This window comes from Periophthalmus magnuspinnatus, chromosome 5 (assembly GCF_009829125.3).
Source record: "Periophthalmus magnuspinnatus isolate fPerMag1 chromosome 5, fPerMag1.2.pri, whole genome shotgun sequence".
In the NCBI taxonomy this organism is placed as follows: Eukaryota; Metazoa; Chordata; class Actinopteri; order Gobiiformes; family Gobiidae; genus Periophthalmus; species Periophthalmus magnuspinnatus.
Window position 1 is genome coordinate 22,541,173 of NC_047130.1, and position 27,407 is coordinate 22,568,579.

A 27,407-nucleotide genomic window follows, 5' to 3' on the forward strand; every position below is an offset into this window, starting at 1 on the left:
GTTTAAAAATTTGTTTTTTTGAGTAAGTGCCTCAGCTTGTCTAAGGTGCAGGGGCAGTGCATTCCATAGCTTAGGATCTGTGACCAAGAAGGAGCGATAGTTTAGTAATGCTAGTATGTTCATTCTTGCTCATTAGGCCTGTCAAGATAACATATTTTGAAGTTCAATGTATTGCTGAATAAATACTTCAGCTTACATTTTCTGCACCTTTGTCACTCTTAGCCATTTCAGCTCAAGCTAACTTAAATATTAGACAAAGATAACTCACAAGTAAACACTACAACACAAACCTACATGGCCCACGTGGAAAGGTAATTGCCCCTAAACCTAATAACTGGTTGAACCACCATTGACTCCGACAACTGCAGTCAACCGTTTGTGATAACTGTGATAAATAACTGAGTCTGTCACATCGCTGTGGAGGAATTTTGGCCCACTCTTCTTTGCAGAATAGTTTTAAATCGGCCACATTGGAGGTTTTCCGAGCATGAACTGCCTTGTTAAGGTCATGCCACAGCATCTCTATTGGGTTCAGGTCTGAACTAGGCCACTCCAAAACCCTCATTTTGTGTTTTTAAGCCATTCAAAAGTGGACTTACTGATGTGCTTTGGATCATTGTCCTGCTGCAGAACCTGTAAGTGTGCTTCAGCTTGAGGTCACAAACTGATGGCCAGACATTCTCCTTCAGGATTTGTTGTTCGAGAGCAGAGTTTATGGTTCCTTCAATCACAGCAAGTCGTCCAGGTCCTGAAGCAGCAAAGCCCCAAACCATGACACTACCACCACCATGTTTCACTGTTGACATGTTAATTTTACGCCAGATGGAACGGGATGCACTGCTTCCAAAAATTTCAACTTTTATTTCATCAGTCCACAGAATATTTTCCCAAAAGCTTTGGAAATCATCAAGATGTTTTTTGGCAAAAGTGAGACGAGCCTTTATGTTCTTTTGTGGCTTTCACCTTGGAACTCTGCCATGCACACCATTTTGGCCTAGTCTCTTATGGTTGAGTCTTGAACGCTGACCTTTACTGAGGCACGTGAGGCCTGCAGTTGTTTAGATGATGTTCTGGGTTCTTTTGTGACCTCTTGGATCAGTCGTTGTTGTGCTCTTGGGTCGGCCACTCCTGGGAAGGTTCACCACTGTACCATTTGTGGATAATGGATTTAGAAATGGCTAGAAATGGTAACCTTTTCCAAACTGAGACATGTCAATTACTTTTGTTCCTGTTTGCTCCTGAATTTCCTTGGATCACGGTGCAATATCTTGGGTTCAATATGGCTGACTTCACCTTGTCAGACATGTTCTATTTAAGTGATCTCTTGATTTGAAAGATTTGGCAGCATCAGGCCTGGGAGTGGTTATGAAATTGACCTCAGCTTTCCACAATAATATGATTAATCTCAGTTACCTCATCATTTAACAAAGGGGGCAAATAAAATCATCACAGAAAAACTGCATTTTATGTTTACTTGGGTTATCTTTGTTTAATATTTAAATGTGTTTGATGATCTGAAACAGTTAAATGTGACACACATGCAAAAAAATAAGAAATTAAAAAGGGGACAAATACTTTTTCACAACACTGTATAAAAAAAGTGATTTATGCCACTGACATAAAAACCCAAGAGCAGATTTAAACCACAAAAACTATTTATTGCAGCTCATGATTTTTTAACAATTGTAGATTTACAATAAACAGTAGAATATAACACTTTAGTACTTAGTTTGCATCTATAATGAGTCATACAAGTTCCAGTAGTGCAAAAAAGTGCACACAAAAAAGTACACACAAGTACAAATATTGACCCCCTAAAATATTGTTCCAGCTCTCATATATATCGAACCATAAGTCGATGTGGTAATTATCATTGGCACGCCTATTCCTCATTTTTCGTTTTGTTTTTATAGTACCGGTATTCGGTATAATTTATTTGATATCGCAATTAGACCTAGTCTTGATTTATCTGCCACTGCTGGTTTTATTGCTTGACACAAGTGGCTGTGTGAATGTCTGCGATGTGTGTACTGAAGTGTAGAAGTGTATACTGCATACTGACAAAAGTAGCTCCAGAATAATGCAGGCCACACTGTCTTGATTGAAAATAAAGCTGTGGTTGAAAATAATGAGTAAGAAAAAGCTGACCATGTTGAGACGGCTCAGTGAGACACCTCTTAATAAACGTCTACGGCGACAGGACTGGAGTGCCTCATTGTCTACATCAGTACAGCAGGACATTTTTAGATCATTTTAGTTTTTTTTAAAATTCGAAATATACGACAGGTGGTAAAAGTTGTCAAACTTTTGACAGTTGAAGCATTGTATTTCCTGGATATAGAGATCGGGATTGTGTAAAGAATTTTCTCTTCAGCCTAATGTTAAACCAGTGATGCCAAGATGCCAAATTCAAAACTTTACAATCATCCAGAAGTGTTCTGTCACTACAGTGTGTTACGTGTGTTTACCAGTGTAGTGAGGCAGCAGGAGTTTATTCCACAGCTCTTTCTTTACTCTTTTTATATGTTTTTTGCTAATGCACCTCTGGCACATGTGGGCGATTTTTTACCTTTGATCCCGAGCTCTATTGAGCACTTTGTTCCAATTGTATAAAATTGAAATAATGTAAAACTATGGTACATTGCTTGATCATAATAAGCAGCTAACCTACCATAGCAAGAGTAAAAGCGCTGTTGGCTCTTACTCTGTATCAGTTTTATACATCAAATTCACATAGTTGAAATAAGTTGCTGTGTTGAGACAAAAACATGATGCAGTTGGCACAAATGAGGAACAAATGAAATCAAATCTTGCTGTTAAACAATGTTCTTAAAACCACAGAAAGGAAGTGTGAATGTCCTAAGTTAACTGAATGCATTTGTGGGTAAATTTACATGACCAGTATTAACAGATGACTAGATTAATCAGAGTAATCAACAGTAATTATCAGTTGGTTTTCAGAGTAGCTGTTGTATTTTAAACCCACTCTTTCAATCTTAAACTTTTCCTCTTTCATTTTTGTTTTTGTCACATTAGTTTTCCTTTTAAAATCTTGGCCTCAAAATGAAATTTGATCACTCACATCACATAACTGTTTGGATAACATTTTAATAGTCTGAAAACTCCAGAACTTCAGCGATGATCAGATTTTGAATGTGCATGAAAACACAGTCAGGGTGTCTGGGTCATTGCTGTGTTTGGGTTTCCTCCTGCTGTTCTCCTCTTGTTTGCTAACAGTGGCGTCTTTCTCGTTGGCAGGTTTCAGTGGGCGTCTATGATCCGTGTACTCTGTCCCAACATCCGGGCTGGCCTCTGAGAAATCTTCTGCTCCTTATCGCTTACAGATGGTAAAGTCCGTCAGTGTGTCTTTATTTGTACAGGAAGAAAAAAATCATTCACTGCCAAAATGTGAGTGTGAGGTGTGGAACAAAGCCCAAACTAAAGGCAATCTGGAGAGAATTTAGTTGATAAATGATGTTGAACAAATGTCCAAAATACATTTAATGATGCGTTGGTATCGGTGATGTTGGTATTGATCAAATTTCCTAATATTTCTCAATTTTATAATGAAAATTTTAGAGCAATAACGATAAAAGACAAACACTGGATATCAGTATCGGCTGAAAAAAAATCTGACAGTATAATTATGTAGGCTAATCACTTAATTTGACACTCAGATATAATATTAAACAAAAAAGGCCATTCCAGGACAGGAAGTGCTGAGTTAGCTTTATGTTCAATATCTTTATGGTTTGTAAGTAATTGGTCATTAAAAAGATCAACGTGTAGTTTACAACCTACTTGCAAAAGACAGTAAATGTGCAAAGGGGAGAGTCAGCGGCTCGTCATCGAAAATTAGAGTTTAGTGAGCTCTAATTTTGAATGAAGACCTGGAGAAAAAATATTGAATGACACTCAGTAGTATTAAACTTTGCATAAAAAATAGATAATCTCAGGACATGTAAAAACTTATATTATGGCCCTGCCCTGAGCCCTAAAGAAAGTCGGCCATATTGAATCAAACCGAGATTGGCAAAATAACAAATCAAAATCTTTAGACATCTCCTTCAGCAGTTTTCATCAAAAACTTTTAGCTCATGTGGAATAAAAGGTTATTAGATTTTAAATAAAATATTGGCTGTGATCATGGTGATTTTTCAACAAAATGTAATTTTTCTAGTTCTATTTTTTTCTTTATTCTTAGTTAACCCACCTAAACCCAGTGGACCTCTTTAAATTTATATTAAAAAATACTACTAATAATAATACATCTGCTTGGCACTATGATGCACAGTCCCTTAAGCCTTCTCATAAAATAACAGGGCTCAACATTCCTCCTGAATGGGTCATGTATTGTTTATTAGCACCAGTCTTCCTGCACAATAGCCTCTTGTTCCTCATATTATGCCCTGATGTGTCACAGCTCTGCAGTATACAGATACAGATTATGCAGAAAGTCATAATCTGATGACATTTTAGGCTTTATTGTACAGCCATATCAATGTTGGCCTGTGTAATACTCATGAATATGTCTTTAACAAGTTTTATCTTTCATATTTTTAAGTAAACATTCATATCCAAAATACATTACAAAATGGACAAGTGTGGCCAAATCTTGTGAACTCATAGGTTATTCTTATCCAGTACAAACGACTTGAGTCCACAGCTCCATCAACATAATCTGTTGTTATTGGCCAGTGTGAATGCATAACAGTACTGCTGGAATTTCCTAATGGATAACGGAGAAGTTTTGTGCTTGTTAATTTGTCAGTCTAATTAGTAAATTGACTGCTGTTGGTTAAAAAAACGAATACGGTCGATTTTCAAAAGTATTGCAATAAAATCTCCCGATTAAAATGTTCACTGCGGCAGAGTCCTAGACTAATTTGAGAGCGTTATGTTTTGAAAGAAGACTGGTTCATGAACTGTACATAAACTGCTATACAAGACCATATATGCTATCACAATGCAGACTATAGGGTTCTAAGTTTTATTTGTTTAGGTAACACTGTATAAGAACTTTTAATAAACTTAATTCACATTGAACAAATTGTTTATTAAGAATCATTCAAGCTTAGCAACTACTTAATTAATAAGCGAATCAACATAAGAACAGCCCTTAATGCCTTGTGTACAAATAAACTTGCCTTGACTTAATATTGTGATTAGTAAACCTAAATCATTGTACTTTAAAGTGACACTGTGTAACTTTCTGGCAGTGGCACGTTACCTGCATGATTCCATGGAACTAGTTAGAACATATTTCAGAAACATTCTCCATGTTCTCCGAGTCTTACACTGTACTGTGAAAGATTATAGCCAGCATTTCCATGGAGACAAACATGACGAGGCCCCCCTTCAGGCTAAATAAGAGTCAGGTTTGTGGAGATGCAAGCCTGCTCACAGCAAGGATACATGTTTTCAATGCAATAAAAACATCCAAAATAAAAAAATAACTAACAACAACATAGTTTTACTTAAGTTTTAGCTTCAGCCATACCCTTTTCAAACCATGCATATGTGTATTTGTGTCTGTACTGTTATGTTATTATGTGATTTATACATGCAGGTTTGAAATAAATATACTAACTAACTACTTAAGTCTATCTTTTGGCTAAAAAGTTACACAGTGGGGCTTTCCAGTGTTTGTTCATAGTTTATTAAGGCTATTATAAAGTGGTACGGTTTATTTCTTAAAATCCCTTGGAGTATTTTGTTCTCTGTAAAAGAGTTTGTTATCTAAGTAAATAAATGCTGCTTTTGCAATTTGGTTATTATCATAAAATTTAAATTGTCGTAATGCCCCATGTGCCTCTGTGTGTGTGTTTGTTTTCAGGGGGTCTAAGCTGGACGTGCTGGAGGTGCTGTGTTTCAGAGACAGGACTCTACAGGGCAGTCGCTCCATTAATCACAGTTTAACTTTCCAGCTCAAACTGCCTCCTCTGGCTCCTACCTCGGGTGAAGCATTAGGCTGTTTTTCTTTCCGATAAGTCCATTCAGTCGTAATTAACTACTCTAAACTGTGGGGTTAATTACATTTTAAGTCAGTTATTTTATGTCATATATTTTACTCATTTGTCTTGATAATGAGGAAAAGCTGTTTTTAATGTCAACACGAGATGGATAAGACATTTTGTAATACTGAATGAATCAACACACAGATTATAATGAATCTTTAAAGACTATAAATAAACAGGGGTTATTTTGAGGTAAGGTACACTTGATTGTCCTTGTCCTTTGCAATGCTGCTGGGGAAACCTGTCAGGAGCAGTGGGCAGGAGATCCCCAGGGTTATTAAGATGGGTTCAGTCAGGACAACATAGTGGGAGAGCGGGCATATTTTGCATGTTTTAGTTAGTTTCCACCTGCGTTTTTTGTACTACAAGTTCGATTTTCATAACTATTCATTGTGGGATTACAGGTTATGCATCAGAATGACATATTTTTACTGTGTTCTTGGGGCAGACACTTGAATACTTGGATAACTCTCCAGCTAGGTAGTCCTCACCAAGATCCTTCCTCAGACCTGGAGAAGTTTCCCTGAGCACTGTACAATTTGATTCAGTGCCAGTGAAACATGGGTCAAATGCAAAAGACAAATTTCCAGATCTGAGCCAGGATCTTGGGATCAATAAAAAATAAAATATACCATTAAAGATATTAATTTGTCAATACTGAGCTAATGAAGAAATGATTAACTTGTAGCTTTATTCTTTATAAGGTCTCAACATGATTTTAATACTGTAGAATAATCAGTCCAACTGTTGTTAAAAATACTATAATTGAAACCGCTAGCGACCGTATGAAATCTAAATGATAGGTTCTGCATCAACCAACGCAGTGTTTTGTATTTTCTCTGGTTAAAACTGGTTTCCATAGAGATTCTGTGCCTCGGTAAAGGTATTCAATTTTCGAAATATCAAAATGTCACGCTGACATGCAGCATGGCAGCATTTCAGCACCTATTCTTCCCAATTACATGTCCTTTAAAAGCCCGTCTGCGTGTGTAGGTTTAAGCAGCACAAGACCTTCAAGGACAGAAATGCTCCTATCTTTCTAATACACCCATGCTTTGCTCTTTTAAAGTTTGTCCAAAGAGCGTGGGCTGGGAGAAAAACGCCAAAGGAGCCATGGGACCCAGGATGGTGAATCTGAGTGAATGCATGGACCCTAAAAGGTAAATCCTGGTCTAGTCCTGTATTTCAAATTTTAATTAATTTTTTTAAACATTATAAAGGCCTTGTACTCAATAATAAACAAGTCAGTTCTGTACTGTCTGCATCCACTTATAAAATATTTTACTTTCCGACAAGTAGGAAATGTGCTTTAGCATGCTAGTTCTTGTTAGCTTTACTGTCATGCCAAAACTCTACTAGCGCTGTGAAAAGCACTTATAAACTCATGAATAATTAGGATGTTCAGAATGCATAAGGTAAGTAAGGAGTAACTTTGGACCACTGCAAACTGTTTAAAGTGAACTGGTTCTGTTTTTCAAGAGTAAAAATCAAGCACAGCGACTTTAAACATGAATGGAACAATGCAAAAAACAACAAAAACTAAACCAATAGAGCGTAACATCAACAAAATGGACATAAAACACTTACATTATGACATTTAAACCACTGCAGACACATGCAGACAATACCTGTCCCACTGTTCCCTCTCATTCGCTCTCTCCAACACGGTTTCACACGCTTCATTGTCCATCAGTGAATGCAGTGTCTTATTTAAGGGCACAAAGCACAGGCAAAATTGGGATCGAAACCACTGACTCTCCAATTATAATATGACCTCTACAACCTGGGCAACTGTGACATCTATAATTTGTTCAACTCAAATTCAAAATAGTTTTTATTCATGCAGAAAACAAAGGACTTAATTGTTGTACTGGTATGCTATAATTAGAGGTGCTTTTGGAAAAAAACACACCTAGCTTGTTTAAAACAGAATAGAGTGTTTGGCTGTGAACAGTGAGATTCAGCCCACCATGCCCACAGTGAACCATGGGGAATATAATTACTAATCCAGTGCTGGTGTAAAATTATAATGGCTAAGCGTCAGTTTCTTGCAAAAAAAACAACAACAAAAGAAATACAAATTGGTAGTGCAGCTATATCAGATGGAGATGTAGAACTTTGAATCAACACACAATCTGTCAGCGTCCTCATGTTCCCCCTGTGTAACTACAGCATTATATATATTTTGCTGCTGTTGAGAACTATGCTGACATCTTAAATACCAAGTTACAGGTCAGATCTATGGAGAAATGACCCAAAAATAGCTACAGTACACTCTAGTTTTAACTATTTTTTGAGATATGATGAATGCCATACTGTAGAACATTCCAGGCAAAGTAATATCTCCATGGAGACAAGCATGAAAGTTACATTCATAAAAAAATAAGTAATTTTTGTGTACCGGTATATTTTTAGTTACAGCAGATATTTTGCTACTAAAGCTACACATTTGAAAACAATCAAATCAATGTTGGACAGCCTTCATTGCTTATATTTGTGCAGAGTGTAAATATTTGAGAACAAAAACTTTTGGTTTTTTTGGGGGGTTTTTTCTGACAAGCAGTGAGAGTACATTTGTGATTTATCTCTGAGGATTCTGTTCAAAGTTGACGTTAAACACATCCAGAAGAACTGACATAAAAACTAAAATCGGCTTATTAACCGACAAACTATTAGAAGGTTACCAGTTTTTAGCCAGAATTGTTTTTGGAGAAAATTATGAAATATTCCTTGTTTTCAGACTGGCTGAATCATCTGTGGACCTGAATTTAAAGCTGATGCGCTGGAGGCTGGTTCCTTCTCTGGACCTGGACAAAGTCATCAGCACCAAGTGTCTGCTGCTGGGGGCGGGCACCCTAGGGTGTAACGTGGCCCGAACTCTCATGGTGAAAACACAATGTTTCCCTTCTTCCTTCAAATGTACCCCTTTTATATTCAATTAGTTGTTTTTGGAAAGCAGTAATGCAGTTTCAACACACTATTATCGAGCTACACTTTAAATGAGGGGTGTCCAAACTATGGCCTGGGGGTGAAATCTGGCCCTTGGACCATTATTTCTCGGCCCTCTGGACTCCTGGTGAATTGGCCCACATGATACAAAGTTGTACTTTTACTGAACATTTAAAAATCCTTTACCATTCTACTGTATTTTCCATAAGTTGCTCTGGACTATAAGCCACACCAGCCAAAAAATGCATAATAATGAAGAAAAAACATATATAAGTCACACTGGACTGGATTTATTTTACAAAATCCAAGACCAAGAGCAGACATTTTATCTTTAAAGGCAAGTTATAATAATAATGAACTGAATACGTGTCTGGTTTGTTAGCATAAGATATTAACAGTTAATCAGATAACTGAAGTGTAAAAAAGTTTACTATCGACTCCAAATCACTAAATCCATTGAATTCTTCATCCTCGGTGTCGCTTCTGAACATCTCCACAAGCTCTTGAGGTAGATGAAGTGTCGCTTCTGCTTCTGCATGGCTGTCACAAGCCTAGAGTGTCCTCGCACGGTCATCAGGGTGACAATAACGAAGATGTAAAATTAGATATTTTAACAATTTCATATCTGAGTATAAGCCGCACCTCTGGCCAAACTATGAAAAAAGTGTTACGTATAGTCTGGAAAATACGGTAATCTCAATTATAAACATTTGGTGCAAGACGGAGCACATATTAAAGGGCCTATATTGACCCTAAACAGAACAGCACAAATGAACTGACTGATGTCGACACACTTGTCAACAAACTTGATACAAAAATGTGATTTTTCAAATTGCTTAAGATTGTTAAGATCTACAGACAATTTCAGACTGTCTAGAGCTGATTCCACTGTCTGATGGTTTGAAAGAAAAGGCTGCTTGAACTATGCTATTTCATTTTGCAGAGGAATGCATGGATCGAATAGTTTGTACAGACTTTCTGTAGAGATCGAACTGCATTATTAATAATTTTTAATGTGTTTCTTAGATTTGAATACAGAATTAAATTGCCCAAAACCTTATTTTCTGATCTATGTCATAAAGTCGTTTCCTCATCAAAAACACACCTGAAGTTGTGTTTTGTTTCATTCACACATGTTTAACACACAAACCCTGCAGATTTTGGCTGAGTTCTTCTCTCAAACAAACAAAACACTCTGTTCCACCTGGTGATGTCATGGGCTAGTACAGGAAGTGCTCCACTGTGTTTTTAAACTCCATACACCTTCACTAGAATCATTTGGATGATTTCAGCCCTGACATTTCCATTCTCTACTAAACAAAAGGAGCTGTTAACTTGGAAACTACCACTTCATGACATCACAAGGTGGAACGGAGCATTTTGAGCTTTGGAGATGTAACAGACTAATAATGCCAGGTTACTCAAACATGTGTGAATGAAACAAAACACAAATCCAGGTCTGTTTTGAGGAGATAACAACCTTCTAACATGGCTTAAAGCTCAATCGTGCGTAATATAGGACCTTTTAAGATTCCAAACCTAAATAATGGCTCCGTCAAACCTAGGATAAATGCAACTTTTTTGACTCACAATACCAACCACAAGTATCTGCATTGTCTATGTTTCAGTACACGACACCCATGCTTTAAACCGCACCTTCTCAATGTCGTTCAAGACCATTTCGTTTCACAAGGTTCCTTTTATGAGGGTATCGTTTTGGACAATTGGAGGGAGGGAACAAACAACCTCCCCAGGGGTTTACAAAAAACATTCAAGTGCAATAGAAGAAGAAGTGAAAAAATAAACAATAGTAATTCCTATTTCCTTCAACATAATAGAGTATTGATCTTGAAAAAGGTTGCTGGCTCCACGCTGACTGACATTGCAGACTTTATAGAACGGCATAGCACAGCGTCCAGTCAAGGCTCTTGCTCAAAATGCTCTGAAGCTTAATTGTTCCTTTTCTGGTAAATCAATAATGGGTTAGTTTCAATTTGAAGTTGTATGAAAATAAATGTTTGTGTAATTTTAGTATTTTAATGAAATTTATACCAAAATGCACCAAATACCCTTTTTTCATTTTCACTTTATAAGATGACTGTGCTCTCAGGGACCGTATACAAATTCATTAATATTACAAAAGAAAAGATGATTTGTATCAGATTTAGATACTGCTACTTCCATCTGCAGTCCCTGGGCAGGTGAACCCACGTATTTCATCGCAATTATATTATAAGACTAACAGTTCATCACTAACATCAGCAGTAAAATACAATAAAATGTCTCCATGCAAATATTAAAACATTATGTGCGAGTTTTTACAGTGAAACAGAACAGCACAAATTAAATAGACTGATGCTGACACACTTATCAACACACTCGATACTAAAATGTGCTTTTTCAAATTGCTAATTGTCAAGATCTGCAGACAATTTCAGACTGTCTGGAGCTGATTCCACTGTCTGATGGTTTGAAAGGAAAAGGCTGTTTGAGCAAAGGCCGAGTGGATTGGGTAGTTTGTTCAGAATAGAGTTTCTGTAGAAGTGGAGCTACATTATTAATAATTTTGAATACGTTTCTTGGATTTAAATACAGAATAAAATTGTCAAAACTGAGCATTTTCTATTCACTTAGGATATTACAGCGGTGATAACTCTGGTCATTGAGTTTTCTTACTGCATCTTTAGGCTTAATTATATTTTAATTAGGCCTGTCATTAGGGTTGGCCAATAACAGTAAAATCAGGGACTGCAGAGAGGAATTAGCTATTAAGCCCCACTGTGGTGCTGAACACGTATTTTTTATTAGCTTAATGTCGAAATGTCTAATGACTAAACTAAAAACCTAATGCGCTCTGATTTCTTTGACGATACCCTGTGTGTGAGTGATTATTATAATATTTACATAATGGTGATTCAGTGCTGCAGCTTTCAGACTCTTTTTCCCACCCACTCTTATTGGTCAACCTCTGTCAGGCTCTGAGTGACAAGGACTGTACCTGATTTCAAACTGTGAGTCAGAAACATGTTTTAGTGTGAACCTTTAGCCCCGCCAACTTAGTCCTGTCTGAAACAGTGATATTGCCTGATATTCTGTGACAGAGAATCAACTGTCAGGGTTAGTGTTGGTTTCCCATGATGCTTAGTAACAATGCACCTGAAAAATGTGACCCTGCCAGTTTTTACCGTACAAGGCTAGACCTGTGATGGTAACACATTTTGAAGCATGATATACCACTACAAAGAAATCTTGCCATAAACGATGATATTGAACCTACTTTATGCCTTTAATTAAGATTTAAATAATGCAAGAACGACTCTAGTAAACCACTTTTAAATCGACTGTTTCATTAAAAGACATGAGCTGCAACAAATAGACAGCAGAATGTACCAATAATTAGCCATAAAAGGGACTAATTCACTCCTCTACAGCTCAAATCTTATCGCATTACAACAAAAATGCCCCAAAAAGAAAAAGTACTCATGATAAATGTTAAGGCCAAAAATGTATTGTTCTGGGTTTCATATATTGAGTGATAAGTGAATATAGTAATTATTGTGACAGGTCTATACAATACATGATTTAAAGAGCATTTATCCTGACATCTTTTCTAGTAATTTGTGTTTTCCTAATAATAGTTTGTTTAATTTTGCACCATTTTGTATCTTTAATTTTGCATCGTTTTGTATAATAAACACATTATAATAAATGGTCTCAAAATGAAGATAATTTAAGACTACAGAATATCTACAAATGGTTGAAGGTTTGACTTTGTTTTGCAGGGCTGGGGAGTCAGACACATCACATTTGTGGATAATGCAAAGATCTCGTACTCTAACCCCGTCCGTCAGCCTCTGTATGAGTTTGAGGACTGTCTGGGAGGAGGCAAGTCTAAGGCCATGGCTGCAGTTGACCGGCTCAACAAGATCTTCCCCGGGGTGGTGAGTCTGAAAAGCCTAGAAATAAATCATACACAACGTCCACAAAACACTATTAAGCTTAACAATAGTGCTATTTCAAGTATTTGAAAAGCTGTTTAGGAGCTTTTCAAGTATTTGAATATCAGTGAGTATTACTCCATATGGTGAAATACTTGAACTCTTTCATGTTTATTGGATGCTGTAGTTTAAAGGTGCCCTATGTAACTTTACACTATCTGTGTGTCACCTTGGAAATGTTATTGCTTTGTGTGGAATTTTCCACAAAATGGGATTAAACGTCTCTGTCACCATGAAGACAAGGAGCTGGCACCACTAAGTTGCTGGTCAGATCTTTGGACAGAAACTGCTTACTGTTTATAGCAATAATACTTGTGTTTCTCACTAAATGCAAGTTAGTTACTTTTAATGGCTCACTGTGGAACACTACAAGCAAAGTGATAACATCTCCATGGAGATAAGCAGCTGGCGACCCTCCACGAGAAAAGTGACATTGGCACCTTTAAAGGTCTCACAAAATAACTTCATTAAAAGCAGCACTGACAGCCTCAATGTTTTCTTCACAACATTAAACGTTTACTCACCAAACACAAGCTCTGTCACTGTATATTCATATTGTACTGGCAGAAGAGCGGATGAAAAAACGGCCAAAACCCACAGAACCAATGCACGGATGTATTTTCCACTGTATTTATGAAAGCAGCACTCCTCCGGTGACAGACCCGCCCCCTCTCTCTCAAGCACAAATAGAAGTTCCATAAAGCTCTAATGGCTTTGGATATGAAGATTTGTCACCAAAACTCAGGACTATAATTAGGTTTATTCTAAAATCAGCCATTTTACATGGAAAACATGGAAAATAGTTCTGACCAAACCCACAGGCAATATTTTCACCCACAGCTGCTCTTAAAAAAACACCCAATTCCGCTTGAAAACCATGTACCTGGCAACCCTGCACATTGGGCTTACCTGTGCTGCTGCTGTTTGCACTTTAGTTAAAAACAACTCAACCGTTCTTTTATGGCTCCAATAATAAATCTACCTTGACCTTTAAGAACAAAGTGATTTTGCAAATAACTGGTTAAAAAGGCCGCTGCTGCTGAGGGGTGCAGTTTTACCAAGGAACATTTAAATGTAAAACTTCAAAACTTTTTAATTTGTACCTCATGTTATTTATTGTTATTATACACCCTTTTTTAGTTTTTTATGAACCAAGTTATAATTCAGCTGCCCAAGGTGCTTCACATAAACGTCAACAAAAAAAAACAAGTTATAAATGTAAAAGTGGTTACCTATGACAACTATCTATCCTGATTTATAAAAAAAGACGTACATTTTAACAACTATCAGAGGTTTGTTGGTGATGAGAAATTACTGTCGTTATAGCAATTAACAATTCAAAAGTAAATGCTGTATATTGGAACGAAAATAGTGGTGCCTTTAAACAGAAAGATGGAGAGACAAAATTATGTTATTGGGATGCACCAAAATCCCCAGTGGAAGATTTTATTTAATGATGATAATATTTTGGTCTATGTTTGTACCCTCATGTGTGGTTCCCAGTTCTCTTTTGCATATTACCTTGTGCCCATGTGCGGGCTGCTGTTGAGAAAGAAGCTGTCAGCCTGATGCCCACAGAATGAGTCATAGTTATTGAAGTTGGTGTTATTTACAGACGAGTGCAGGAGGTTACATTTAAGATTTAATTTAAAGTTATTTGCTTCACAAATAGACACGACCGATGGCGCAGACTGTGTTCAGAACTTATTATTATATTTTATTTTAGGACAGATAATGAGACAATGTTTTTGTCACAATTCGTTAAAATGAGCATCTTTAACGGACATCTGAAACTCTGGCTGAAATAATGACATGATGATTTAATTTTATTTTATTTGTTTTGGTCAGTGTATAACTCATTACATTACAACTATATAACCTTACAATCAAGTCGAACAACATAGTGGGTCAATGAGCAGGTGTAGACAGGAGCTGAAACGTATTGTGCCTACCTCTACCTCCAAATACAGGACGTTTTTAATTCAAGTTTATTTATATGACACATTTAAATACAACTTTGTCTGTGCTTTACATGAGGAGTCAACAAAAAGCAAAAATACAGTTAACACAATACATAGGCAAAGAAAAATACAACATAAAAACAGCAAGATATGTCTAGATATGTCTGTCTAGGTAGTATTAAATGCTTGGGAGAAGAGGTGGGTTTTCAGTCTATTCTTAAACTGCCTGTCAGATCCTCTCAATCTTCAACACAGAAGGAGGCTGGTCCATTGTCTGGACGCTGCAGAAAAGGCTCTGTTACCTTCTGTTAATGGACATTCATTTATAAAATGAATATGAGCATGTTACTGGACATTTTACTACATCATAATGAACAAAAAATATGATTCTAATTATCACAAAACTATCTTTACTATTGTTATTCTTTCAAATATGTTTCCATTACTTTTCTCTTCAACATTATTTTGAATCCTAAAAGAGAAGTGGCTTGTTTTAGCTCATCGCAGTAACTGTTCCATAATTTAACTCTTTTTCTTGATAAACAATGTTCCCTAAGAGTAGTTCTTACATGTGGTTGAACAAACAAGTGCTTCTTAGGTTGTATTTACTTGCTGCAAAGAATGAGGATTTTCATTTGTACATGAACTTTGCCACAGAACTTTAAAGTATTTGATTGGTTGTACAATGAGTTACAAGGTGAATCATAATGTTAGCCCGTCGAATGACCCTTTTTTGTAATAGAAAGATTGGATTAGTTTTATATTTGTGTGTTTTTCCACATTTTAAGACCATATGTTAGGTATGCTGTGATGAGGGAACAGTACTTTTTTTTTATGCTGCTGCTTGAAATGTAGTTTGCTAATAATGTGCGCTTAGTTTGATACTTTTACAATTTTGTACAGTTTGAAATGATGCAAAAATCAAACTCCCAAAGCTCCAAACCCAATACCAATTTGACACAGTGCTTTAGACTATAGAATGTCATTTTAAACACAAAATAAATACTACTTTCTTTGATGTTGTTTGTGGTTTTATGCTAATGGGGTAGGCCAGGATCCTTCTCGGAATACCCAGGAAAGTTTTGCCATATTTATTTATCACTAAGCCTGTTATGTAACATATTTTGAAGTTTGATGTTTTGCCAAGTAAATATACGACTAGATACGATACAATATTAAAACTAATTTATGCCACTGACTCAAAAACCCAAGAACAGATTTAAACCACAAAAACTATTCTAAATCTACAGTGTTGTTAGAAAATTCTGAGCTGCAATAAACACTTTAGTGGTTAGTTTGCATGTGTAATAAGTCATAGAAGTTATTATTTAATCTTTTAGGGCTGAAATCATATCATATAGCCAAAAAATAACCAAAGTTTTCCCAGTAGTGCAAAGAAATATATATATAAAACCCCTCACCACACACTTTATACACTTTTCAGGCATTAACATTTTCTCACATTTCTCTCTCGTTTAAACTCTCTCAAAGTTCAAACCTTCCTAGGCGTCTTTGTCGGTGCAGAACGTTACATCGACATTGTGGGTTTTGTCGGGGAGAAAACTTGCAAACATACAGCACTTCAGAGTCACACTGCGATCCAACATTTATGTAAATTTGTCTGAACACATTCTGTACTGTACAGGAGACACGGCACGGAGGAGACTGATGGACAATGGTCTACAGTCCAACAGCCAATCAGGACGCAGAACACAATGCACATTCAGACAATGTAAAAAAGCATGTAAAATTGCACCAAAAAAATCCGCAAAACAGCGAGGCCATGAAATGTGAACCACGATATAGTGAGGGATACCTGTATTGAACTGTAAGAAAATTGTAGGTCGGTCGTGACTGACCTACAATTTGCTTTAACAACCCCATATTAAAAATAAATAAAGTATAAATCTTTTCCTTTTATGTTCTGTTTTCCCTTCTTAACCTCCGCAGTGTTTGTGAGCAGTCTGCGCTCGAGTGGGAGTAAACAGGGTCCTCAGAGGGCAGAGTCTCAGGCCGCTCCTCAGTGGGTTTTATTTGTTTGGACTTTTTCTAGAGACCACCTGTGCCCCTGTGCCCCCCCCCCCCCCCATACTCTCTCCTCTTTGCTTCGAGCCTTTAAAACTCTCACAGAGGAGCTGTATTGATGCCCTTCATAGAGATGTCCTTTGAGTTTTCGAGGTCTCTTAACTTCCAATTATATTTTTACCGCCAACGATTCTTATCTTGCTTCTCGCATCAGTCAGTCGTTTTGTCTAGTCTGGTCCATCTTTATCTTCTGTGTAAGAGGAATTTGGGCTTGTCTGGTCAAATTTTTTTTTGTATTCGTTTATTTATTTATTTTACCTGCCAATCAAATCTATTGGCATGCAGCTATACAGTTTGTTTAAAGTGTCTCATGTAATCGGATAAGCTAATGAGCAGATGGTTAAATTTGTTCTTTATTCATAGCCATTCCAGCGATGCTTCCGTGCTACAGTTTTTTTCTCCATCGACAAATAAAGGCAAATTTTCACAGCAGTAACATTTGACAGAAGAAGTATGAAGTGCTAAACTATTACAATAATCCCATACATTTCAGAACATGTTTGTAGAGGGTTGACAGTTTTTTCTATTAAAAAAAAGACCTATTACATAAACAGCTGGATCCTTTACAGTTTGATAATTATGACAAATTGCGATTTTGATTGTGATTGTGCAGCTCTATCACTAAATTATGTTTAAAGTGACCAGTTAATCAACGGGTTTCATTAATTATGATATAAGAGAACACCAAGAAACAAATCTTGGGCCATGTGATGCTTATGTGGTTTATTCCATGTCTGGCATCTGTAGAAGAAATGCATTGACCATGTCTTTTTCTCACCTGTCTCTTCAGTATGGAATTTATAGTAACAACAGAACATATATCTCTAGTTATAAATTATGGACTGTCTTTATTAAACCACATGTGTCATATTTTCAAGAAGTTGGGTTCCAGAGCCCAAAGAAATTCTGGCAAACCGTCAGACGCCTCAGGAGGGGGAAGCAGTGCTTCACCAACACTGTTTACAGTGCGGGTGGAGAGCTGCTGACCTCGACTGGGGATGTTGTCGGGCGGTGGAAGGAATACTTTGAGGATCTCCTCAATCCCCCCATCATGTCTTCCGAGGAGGAAGCAGAAGTCACTGAGGTGGTTGGCAAGCTCCTCGGTGGCAAGGCTCCGGGGGTGGACGAGATCCGTCCTGAGTACCTCAAGTCTCTGGATGTTGTGGGGCTGTCTTGGCTGACACGTCTCTGCAACATCGCGTGGCGGTTGGGGACAGTACTACTGGAGTGGCAGACCGGGGTGGTGGTCCCTCTGTATAAAAAGGGGGGCCGGAGGGTGTGTTCCAATTACAGGGGAATCACACTCCTCAGCCTTCCCGGTAAGGTCTACTCCAGGGTATTGGAGAGGAGAGTCCGACCGATAGTCGAACCTCGGATTCAGGAGGAGCAGTGTGGTTTTCGTCCCGGTCGTGGAACACTGGACCAGCTCTATACTCTCCATCGGGTCCTCGAGGGTTCATGGGAGTATGCCCAACCAGTCCACATGTGTTTTGTGGATTTGGAGAAGGCATTCGACCGTGTCCCTCGTGGTGTACTTTGGGGGGTTCTCCAGGAGTATGGGGTCCGGGGCTCTTTGCTAAGGGCTGTCCAGTCCCTGTATGACCGGAGCAGGAGCTGTGTTCGCATTGCCGGCAGTAAGTCAGACCTGTTCCTGGTGCATGTTGGACTCCGCCAGGGCTGCCCTTTGTCACCGGTTCTGTTCATTATATTTATGGACAGAATTTCTAGGCGCAGCCAGGGGCCGGAGGGGGCCTGGTTTGGGAACCACAGGATTTCATCTCTGCTGTTTGCAGATGATGTTGTCCTGATGGCTTCATCGAGCCAGGACCTGCAGCAGGCACTGGGGCGGTTTGCAGCCGAGTGCGAAGCGGCTGGGATGAGAATCAGCTCCTCTAAATCCAAGGCCATGGTTCTCGACCGGAAAAAAGTGGTTTGCTCTCTCCGAGTGGGTGGTGAGTCTCTGCCCCAAGTGGAGGAGTTCAAGTATCTCGGGGTCTTGTTCACGAGTGAGGGAAGGATGGAGCGGGAGATTGACAGGCAGATCGGTGCAGCGTCTGCAGTGATGCGGTCGCTGTATCGGTCCGTTGTGGTAAAGAAGGAGCTGAGCCGGAAGGCGAAGCTCTCGATTTACTGGTCAATCTACGTTCCTACCCTCACCTATGGTCATGAGCTTTGGGTAATGACCGAAAGGACAAGATCGCGGATACAAGCGGCTGAAATGGGCTTCCTCCGCAGAGTGGCTGGGCATACCCTTAGGGATAGGGTGAGGAGCTCGGTCACACGGGAGGAGCTCGGAGTAGAGCCGCTGCTCCTACACGTTGAGAGGAGCTTCCCTAGGGAGGTGTTCTGGGCATGTCCCACCGGGAGGAGGCCCCGGGGAAGACCCAGGACACGCTGGAGGGACTATGTCTCTTGGCTGGCCTGGGAACGCCTTGGGATCCCCCCGGAGGAGCTGGAGGACGTGTCTGGGGTGAGGGAAGTTTGGGAGTCCCTGCTTAGACTGCTGCCCCCGCGACCCGGCCCCGGATAAGCGGAAGAAAATGGATGGATGGATGGATGGTGTCATATTTGTTCCGCTACATTAATCTCTATATTAGTTTGATAACTTTATATTGGCAGTTCAAGCACCAGGTACATGTAAAAACAACCACAGCTGCCCAAAGTGCTGTACAAAAGCAGTATAAAGTGCAATCTGCAAAAACACAATAAAACAATACAACAAGTGTCTGGCATGGGCTGTTCTAATACCCAGAGGAAGATCCAGAGTCCAGAGTCTGTGACCAGCTACAGCAAAATCCCGGTCACATATTGTATTTAGGCGGGACCTTGGAACATCCAAAATCATCTGGTCTGCTGATATCAAAGTTCCACTGGGAAAATGAACAGACAGAAGCTCAGAGAGATAGGAAGGGGCCAACCCATGGAGACATTTAAAAACCATCAACAGAATCTTAAAATCAATCCTGAAGCTGACGGAGCCAGTGCAGAGAGGCCAACACAGGAAAAATGTGCTCATATTTCCTGGTGCTCGTGAGCATGTGCGCTACAGCATTTTGAACTAACTGTAAGGAGTGTTTATGTTATGTTTATAATGAGGATAAAATAGTGTAACATGGTCCCTTTCAATGAAATGTTTATCTTCATGAAATCAATACCAAAAGACACTTTTAAGTTCTCTTTGAAAACACTGATCAATGTGAAGATGTTTTTTTCTTGTCATATTGCTTTGCCTTAATTCCAATAACATATTTTTACAAAGAAAATATTCACACATATTCATCTAAGATTATATAGTGACCTCTCTGATGATGTTTTCCTCTCTTTGTGCTGTGGTCAGAATGCAGAGGGCTACTCGATGAGTATCCCCATGCCGGGTCACCCAGTGAACTTCTCTGAGGCTACAGTGTCCCAGGCTCAGAGGGACGTCCAGCAGCTGGAGCGTCTCGTTTCTGAACACGACGTGGTCTTCCTCCTCATGGACACCAGGGAGAGTCGCTGGCTACCCACCGTCATCGCTGCCAGCAAGAGAAAGGTAACAGAAAATAATAATAATGACATCCATGAGTTTTAGAATAATGAGTGTCGCCATGGCAATTAACAGTTTAAAATAAAATATCTTATCCTTTGAATGTGTTTTAGCTTCCATATGACCCTGCTTCAACCCCACATTAAGCACTACACACATCAATGAAGGGAGCATTTTGTGAAAGTGCACAAGGGCGCAGGGGTGAAAAAATAAGAATTGAGGCCGTCTGTATGGGTGACTGGCGTACTGAATGTGTAAAACATCCAAGCAGCGTAAAACAGCTCTCAGCAATGTTGTTAAACTACAATTCAGTTAATCAGAAAGCCATAGCCACAGCCTAGCCCTGTTTTATTAATTTGCTAAGTTGGCCATAAATAAGTCAGACCTGTGTTAATGTTTACAGTAGACCTTTCACATTAATTACAATAGTGACATATTGTTAAATATATGAAAGCTGGAACAATATTGATTGAGTACACAATTTCTTTGCAATAGTGGGGAGATTTTAGCCATTTTTCTGTACTATGATAAGATTTGAGCTCTAGGAGGTAGAATTAACCTTCTATGGCTTTAACTATTCATTCATTCTGCTATTTGGACCAGTGGATTCACTCTGCCACTGCATCCAACAGATCAGTGTGTGGATGCAAAACAACTTTCTTCTGCTAAACTCAGACAAGACTGAAGTCATCATCTTTGGCCACAGAAACATAGAGAAAGTGTCAGCAGTCACCTCCAGTCTCTCTCTCTAAAACCTTCAACTCAGGCTAGAAAACTAGGGGTAATAATGAACTCAGACTTGAAATTTAACAACCACATCAAATCAATAACATCTGCAGCTTTTTACCACCTAAAGAACATTGCAAAAGTCAAAGGTAAACTGTCAAAGCCAGACTTAGAGACTTATCCATGCATTTGTCTCCAGTAGGTTAGACTACTGTAACGTCCTGCTCACTGGCCTCTCCAAACGAGCTTTAAAACAGCTGCAGTACATCCAGAACACTGCTGCTCGGGTCCTGACTAGAACCAGGAAGTACAAGCACATAAGTCCTGTGCTCAGGTCTCTGCACTGGCTTCCTGTAGCTCAAAGAATAGACTTTAAAGCTGCTCTGCTTGTGTATAAGTCTCTCCATGGCCTAGGTCCAAAGTATATCTCCGACATGTTAGTGCCACATGAACCATCTCACACACTGAGGACTTCAGGGACCGGCCTCCTGCTGGTGCCCAGAGTCAGGACTAAACATGGGGAATCAGCATTTAAGTTTTACGCAGCTTAAACCTCTTCCTGTAGATGTGAGACAGGCCTCTACTTTGACAATGTTTAAATCCAGGCTCAAAACGGTTCTGTTCAGCTGTGCATATGACTGAAAAGTTTTTATTCTGCTCTCTTCTGTTTTAATGGTAAATTTATGATGATTATTTGTGATTATTTATGTTTTGATTTGTGTGCTTTTAATGTCTTTCTTATTCTGTAAAGCACTTTGAATTACCTTGTGTACGAATTGTGCTATAGGAATAAACTTGCCTTGCCTATTGATTGGTTACATCTCAGGCCTTTTAATGATTCTGTGTATTTAAAAATTGGTTTCCTGGGATTATTCTGATAGAGCAGTTTCAATATTATCGTTTATCGCAATATTTCCTCTGCAATTGTCACTGTGACAATAATGAAGATGTGAAATTATATATTTTAATAATTTCACATATAAGTCATATCTGAGTATACGATGCACCCCTGGACAAACTATGAAATAAGTGCGACTTATAGTCCAGAAAATGCAGTATATACTTATTGGGATGTTGCCCTTATAAAGGGATACAGGGACAGATATTAGCCAAAGAAAAGAAATGGTTTGAGAGGGGAACTAAAGAAGCAGTTTTTGTTAGGACAGACAATCCTTCTTTGAACAGGAATGGGGGACTTAGACATCATCTATCACCGATTTATAACTCCATCCTCAGACCTATATCTAAACAAAGAAAACAATAGAGCTAGCCTGTATGCTATAGGTGTGATAGCAGTCATTAGGGGCCTGAATGATTCTGCTAAATATGATGCATACTTGTGTAGCTCATTAGACCTTAGTCTACAAAGTATAAACAGTAGGTGCATTAGTTTCAATGTAGTTAGACTTTTCAAGGCTTATTTGCCATGAGCAGGGGGACAAACCTTGTTTAAGTCTAGATACAGTCAGCTGCAGCCAAAGTATTTATTTGAATAATATTTTAAATTTCATAGTCTAATAGGCTTGAACGTGCATTTCATTGTAGTGCATTAGCATTTTGCCATGGCTACTTGCTAAAGTGATCAAATTAAATCAGAAATCAATGCATTTATAATGGAGTGGTAAGAGGTGAGGACACAGTAAAACAAATGCAATTATCTGGCTAATTTAATTTCAATTTGAGGTGTTTTCCACCCATATAAACTCATTCTATTAGCCTCAAGAGCTTGAACACTCTACATTGCAACAATACCTGTTTTTTCAAATCTATTACTATGACTCAATAGGAGCAGTGTAGCTCGTTAACCTATAGTAGACTCCACTTAAAAGTTTTGCCACTTTATAATTCAGTTATCTGTGTGTTCCAGGTCACAGTTAATATGGCAATTTATAATCTGCAGCTGCTTCAGACCTCTCAAACCCACTCTGCAATTTACTTTTATTGCTATATTTCTTTGACTTTAACTTTTATGGAAATCCTGGCAAAGATATTGTCCTTGTGTCCTTGCTACTTTTTTATGATTTGCATTGTATCACTTGAAGGGAGTAATAGATGGTTTTAACTCTGCGTTTTTGTTCGTCAGTTATTATCTGTAATGAAAATATGCCCATCTTGAACATTGTATTGTAGTCACAAAAGAATATCCTTGCTGACAAAAAAAGAGGTCAAATTGCAATGGCTTTAATGTGGATTATCATAATAACTGGGTTTAAAGTGTGTATTGCAGAAAGGGAACTGAGCTGCAGCACATATTGTGCTCTTTATCAGGAGACATTCTCCTGAGTTTGTGAACTCACAAATATTACAAAAATGTATCTTGCTGTGCAGGTTTGTTTTAAAATGAGCCTTGATCAGAACTAGAAGAAGACCATATTTTATTGTTCATGAGGCTACTGTTAATTTGTGTTAAAATTGCATTTGAAATATTGGTACGTGATAACTCCAGACATGTCATGCATAAATCTATAACTTCTCTCATGAAAAAAATACATCAGTGCACTTTTAATTATTCCCCTAAATTGAAAGGTGCCTTATCTGATTTTTAGAATCTGAAGAAACTAATTGATTTTAAATAGTTTGCAGTGGTCTGCAACTACATGGACAAAAATCAGATGTAGCCGCTCTAAATGTTGACATGAAATGCTCTTTGATCTACTCTTGGTTAAACTGTTTATGGTGAGGCGAACAAAAAGATGATTTACTTGAGAAAGAGAAGGAGAAAAAATAAATGCCATATAATGTTTCCTGTTTTTTCAATTCCATTTTTGTGATTACAGTTGGTGATAAATGCGGCTTTGGGCTTTGACACATTTGTGGTCATGCGTCACGGTCTGAAGAAATCCTCCGTCTCTGACAGTGCTTCGGCAGACTCCTCTACTTCCTGTTCTTCCTCCACCTCTTCCTGTGCATCCACTCCGGCTGGCCCCGCCCCCTCCGCTCCAGGCTCCTCCCTCTTCTCAAACATCCCCGGACACAAGCTGGGCTGCTACTTTTGCAATGACGTAGTGGCACCTGGAGATGTGAGAATTTACACACTTTGCACATATTAAAGAGGCGGATAAAGAGGCTAGATACATGCACAAGAGCTAGAAAAAAGATCACGCTCTCTTCTGGTTTTCATCTATTTTATTTTTGTGTCTCAGTATTTGTCAACAATTAAATCTTCATTTACTTTTACAATTACTAATGGTGCATTATGCAACTTTTCTGACCACAATCTTCATGGAGATGTTATTGCTTTGCCTAGATTGTTAAAAATGGAATTAAACTTAAACTCTCATTACATTCTAGGTGTTTGCTTACAATATCCTGCATTACCTAGTGTTACCTGCATTTTTACTGTGAGCATGGTCACCTCTCCACAGATCTGACTTGTAAATTGGACCTGTGGCATCAACTGCTTGTCTCCATGAGCAAAGTAAAAACATCTACATGGAGAATAGCAGATGTCTTCATAAAAATTGGATAGTGCACCTTTAATATTAGATAAGACACAATAAACAAACTTACTTGTTTTTAAAAGTAGCTGTGATTGACTGCAATTTACTAGAAAATGTGGATCTGGCTAAAATGTGGGCCAGTGGAACATGATATTTTCGGGTTGTCTGAGAATGTATCATTACTGTCATTTAAAATATAGGTAAAATATAGGGTTCATTAATTATCCCAAAGTAGGTCAGTTAGCAACCACCTAAGGGTTGCAACATCAAAACAATATAACACATTTAATATGAGATTTGGCCTGAAGTTATTTTTTTACAGAAAATGATAAGCCTTAAGGTCAAAAAGGTTAAGAATCCCTGCCATAGACCACGATTTACACATCTTTTGGTTGGTCTAGCGACAAAATAAAAATGCCAAATTATAGAAATAATAGTTTTTAGCAGACGTCTGACTTCTGACTTTTCATGAAATAGTTTGTTGTAACATACATTCAAACATTGTGAAATAGTAAATGTTATGTGTTTGTGTGGGAGAGACAAATCCTTATATTTTCCTATGTACATGCTGCGTCAGAGGTCATCTTCTTAAATGCACACAGTTTTAAATTGACTTTGGAGCAACAATAATGGTTATGTAAAATGTGTTATCTACATAGCGTGTGGGCGAACAAACCCAAACAACCCAAAAGAAAAATAGCTTTATATGGACCAGATGGCAAGGTGAAGTGTTTATGACTACTGCTGCTGGACAAAATGAGGCACAAACAGCAGCGGTTTACCCGTCACAGTTTTGTCCTTGTGTTCTCATTTTCCAGGAGATTGTAAATTTTCTGATGCTGTCCCACCAATCATGTTTTCATTTGTCTTTCCCACTTCCTAAATTCCTGAGTTCTGAAAAGCAGTGACTGGATAAACTAAATAGAAGTGTCTCTTACTCAGAATCTCAGGCTCAAGTCCACTTGTTATATTGGTGGTTCTGTCTGCTTCCGGTGTCTGCTGCCTCCTCTTCAGACCATGAAAACACACTTTTCTGTTGGAGAGCTTGAGTGAGCTGTCCTAGTGAATCTGTGTTTGGGTAGCCTCAAAGCAGCTGTTAAAATGCACAGAATCTAGAGATTATATTTGTAAATAAGGCATGTTTTTCTTATCTTTGGTTCCAGTCTTTTTTTCAAATGTTAGTGGAGGAAAAAAATAGGATTTCCTGGTTAATTAAGATGTTAAAGAACATTAGTAATTACGCTTGCTAGGACTTCTGTTATGATTATACTATGATTTATACTTTACTTATGTACAGACCTTTATTTGTTTCGTACCTTGACAGTTTCAGCGCACTCTGCCACCTTCCTCAGAAGTGATGTTGCTGTGATGTGTCTGGTCAGCTGATTTTATTATTATGAAATACTTAAAAACAAATATATAAGCAATCAACATGCCATCCCTTCATTAGAATTCACATAATCTAGTTTGGACCTAATGTAATAACCCCCCATAAGAATCTTTACAGACCCACATTCGGGTCCAACCCCATATTGGGAATTACTGAACTGGGTGCTACTTCCTGTGTTTTCCAACTCTTTTTCAAACTTTGCTGTAAAAATGATTTGTTACTACCACAGGTGTCATCCCATCAAACCAAGTCAAAATTAGAAAAACATGAAGACCTGTTATGCACTAAAAACTAAAGGCTAAAAACTAAATTCCACAGCTGTATCGCTCGGGAGGCAGTACTCATTTACATAGTACATGTTGTAAATACATGCAGTACTTTTTAAGTGGTGTATTTAAAAGTATAATTTACACACAGTTGTTATTTGCTTTGCTTCTCCATTAAAACCCATTTAGTTTTGCATTACAAATATCCACTGACTTTATACACTTGTCCACTTGTCCTCTGTCTCTGTTGTCCTACAGGGATTCAATATCATTTACAAATGATTCAAAACTCATTTGAAGCCCAGAACCATTTGTTAAATTTGTTCTCCTCTAAATGTCTTCTGGCTCCAGACTGCTACCAAAGAAAAAGTCATGTTGAAATGATCATTTAATTGGACACACCACAGATTTTTGGTTGAAGAAATACAATACAATACAAATATAATACTTTTTCTTGCTGAAATGGTATTGATTAATTAAAGGTTCTATATTACATTAAATTGACTCTTGTGAGCTTTAAGCCATGTTATAATGCTGTCACCTTCTCAGAAACACCCAGAGTTGTATTTTGTTTCGTTCACACATGTTTGAGTAACCCTTTATTATTAATCTGTCTACATCTCTAAAGCTCAAAATGCTCTGTTCCACCTTTTGATGTCATGAAGCGATAGTTTTTAAGTTAACAGCTCCTTTTACCTTTTGTTCAGTAGAGATTTGAAATTCCAGAGATGAAATCATCCAAATGATTCTTGTGAAGGTGTGTGGAGTTTAAAAACACAGTGGAACATGTCCCATATTACTACATGACATTACAGGTTGAGTGTTTTCTGTTGAAGAAGAACTTTGCTTATATATGCAGGGTTAAACACAACTCTGGTTATTTTTTTTAATTAGAAAACAACATTATTAAGTATGTATAGTTTTATAACACACCCATGGTAAGAGTCAAGCAAAATAATGGATCAAAAATATAGCAAATGATGTGGGAACAAGATGAGCACTGTGTAACTTTTCTCATGAAGAGTATGCCACCTGCTTGGCTCAAATTA

General features: G+C 38.1%; 1 protein-coding gene across 1 annotated transcript in view; it reads left to right on the forward strand.

The window, feature by feature from the left end:
* atg7 (ATG7 autophagy related 7 homolog (S. cerevisiae)) overlaps positions 1-27,407 on the forward strand; it is an 88,225-nt gene that overhangs the window by 7,535 nt on the left and 53,283 nt on the right. The window contains exons 8-14 of the mRNA XM_033966270.2: positions 3,259-3,347; positions 5,837-5,958; positions 7,087-7,177; positions 8,758-8,902; positions 12,749-12,907; positions 20,348-20,542; positions 24,040-24,282. Of these exons, the coding sequence (XP_033822161.1) occupies positions 3,259-3,347; positions 5,837-5,958; positions 7,087-7,177; positions 8,758-8,902; positions 12,749-12,907; positions 20,348-20,542; positions 24,040-24,282 (1,044 nt within the window). The remainder of the gene's footprint in view (positions 1-3,258; positions 3,348-5,836; positions 5,959-7,086; positions 7,178-8,757; positions 8,903-12,748; positions 12,908-20,347; positions 20,543-24,039; positions 24,283-27,407) is intronic.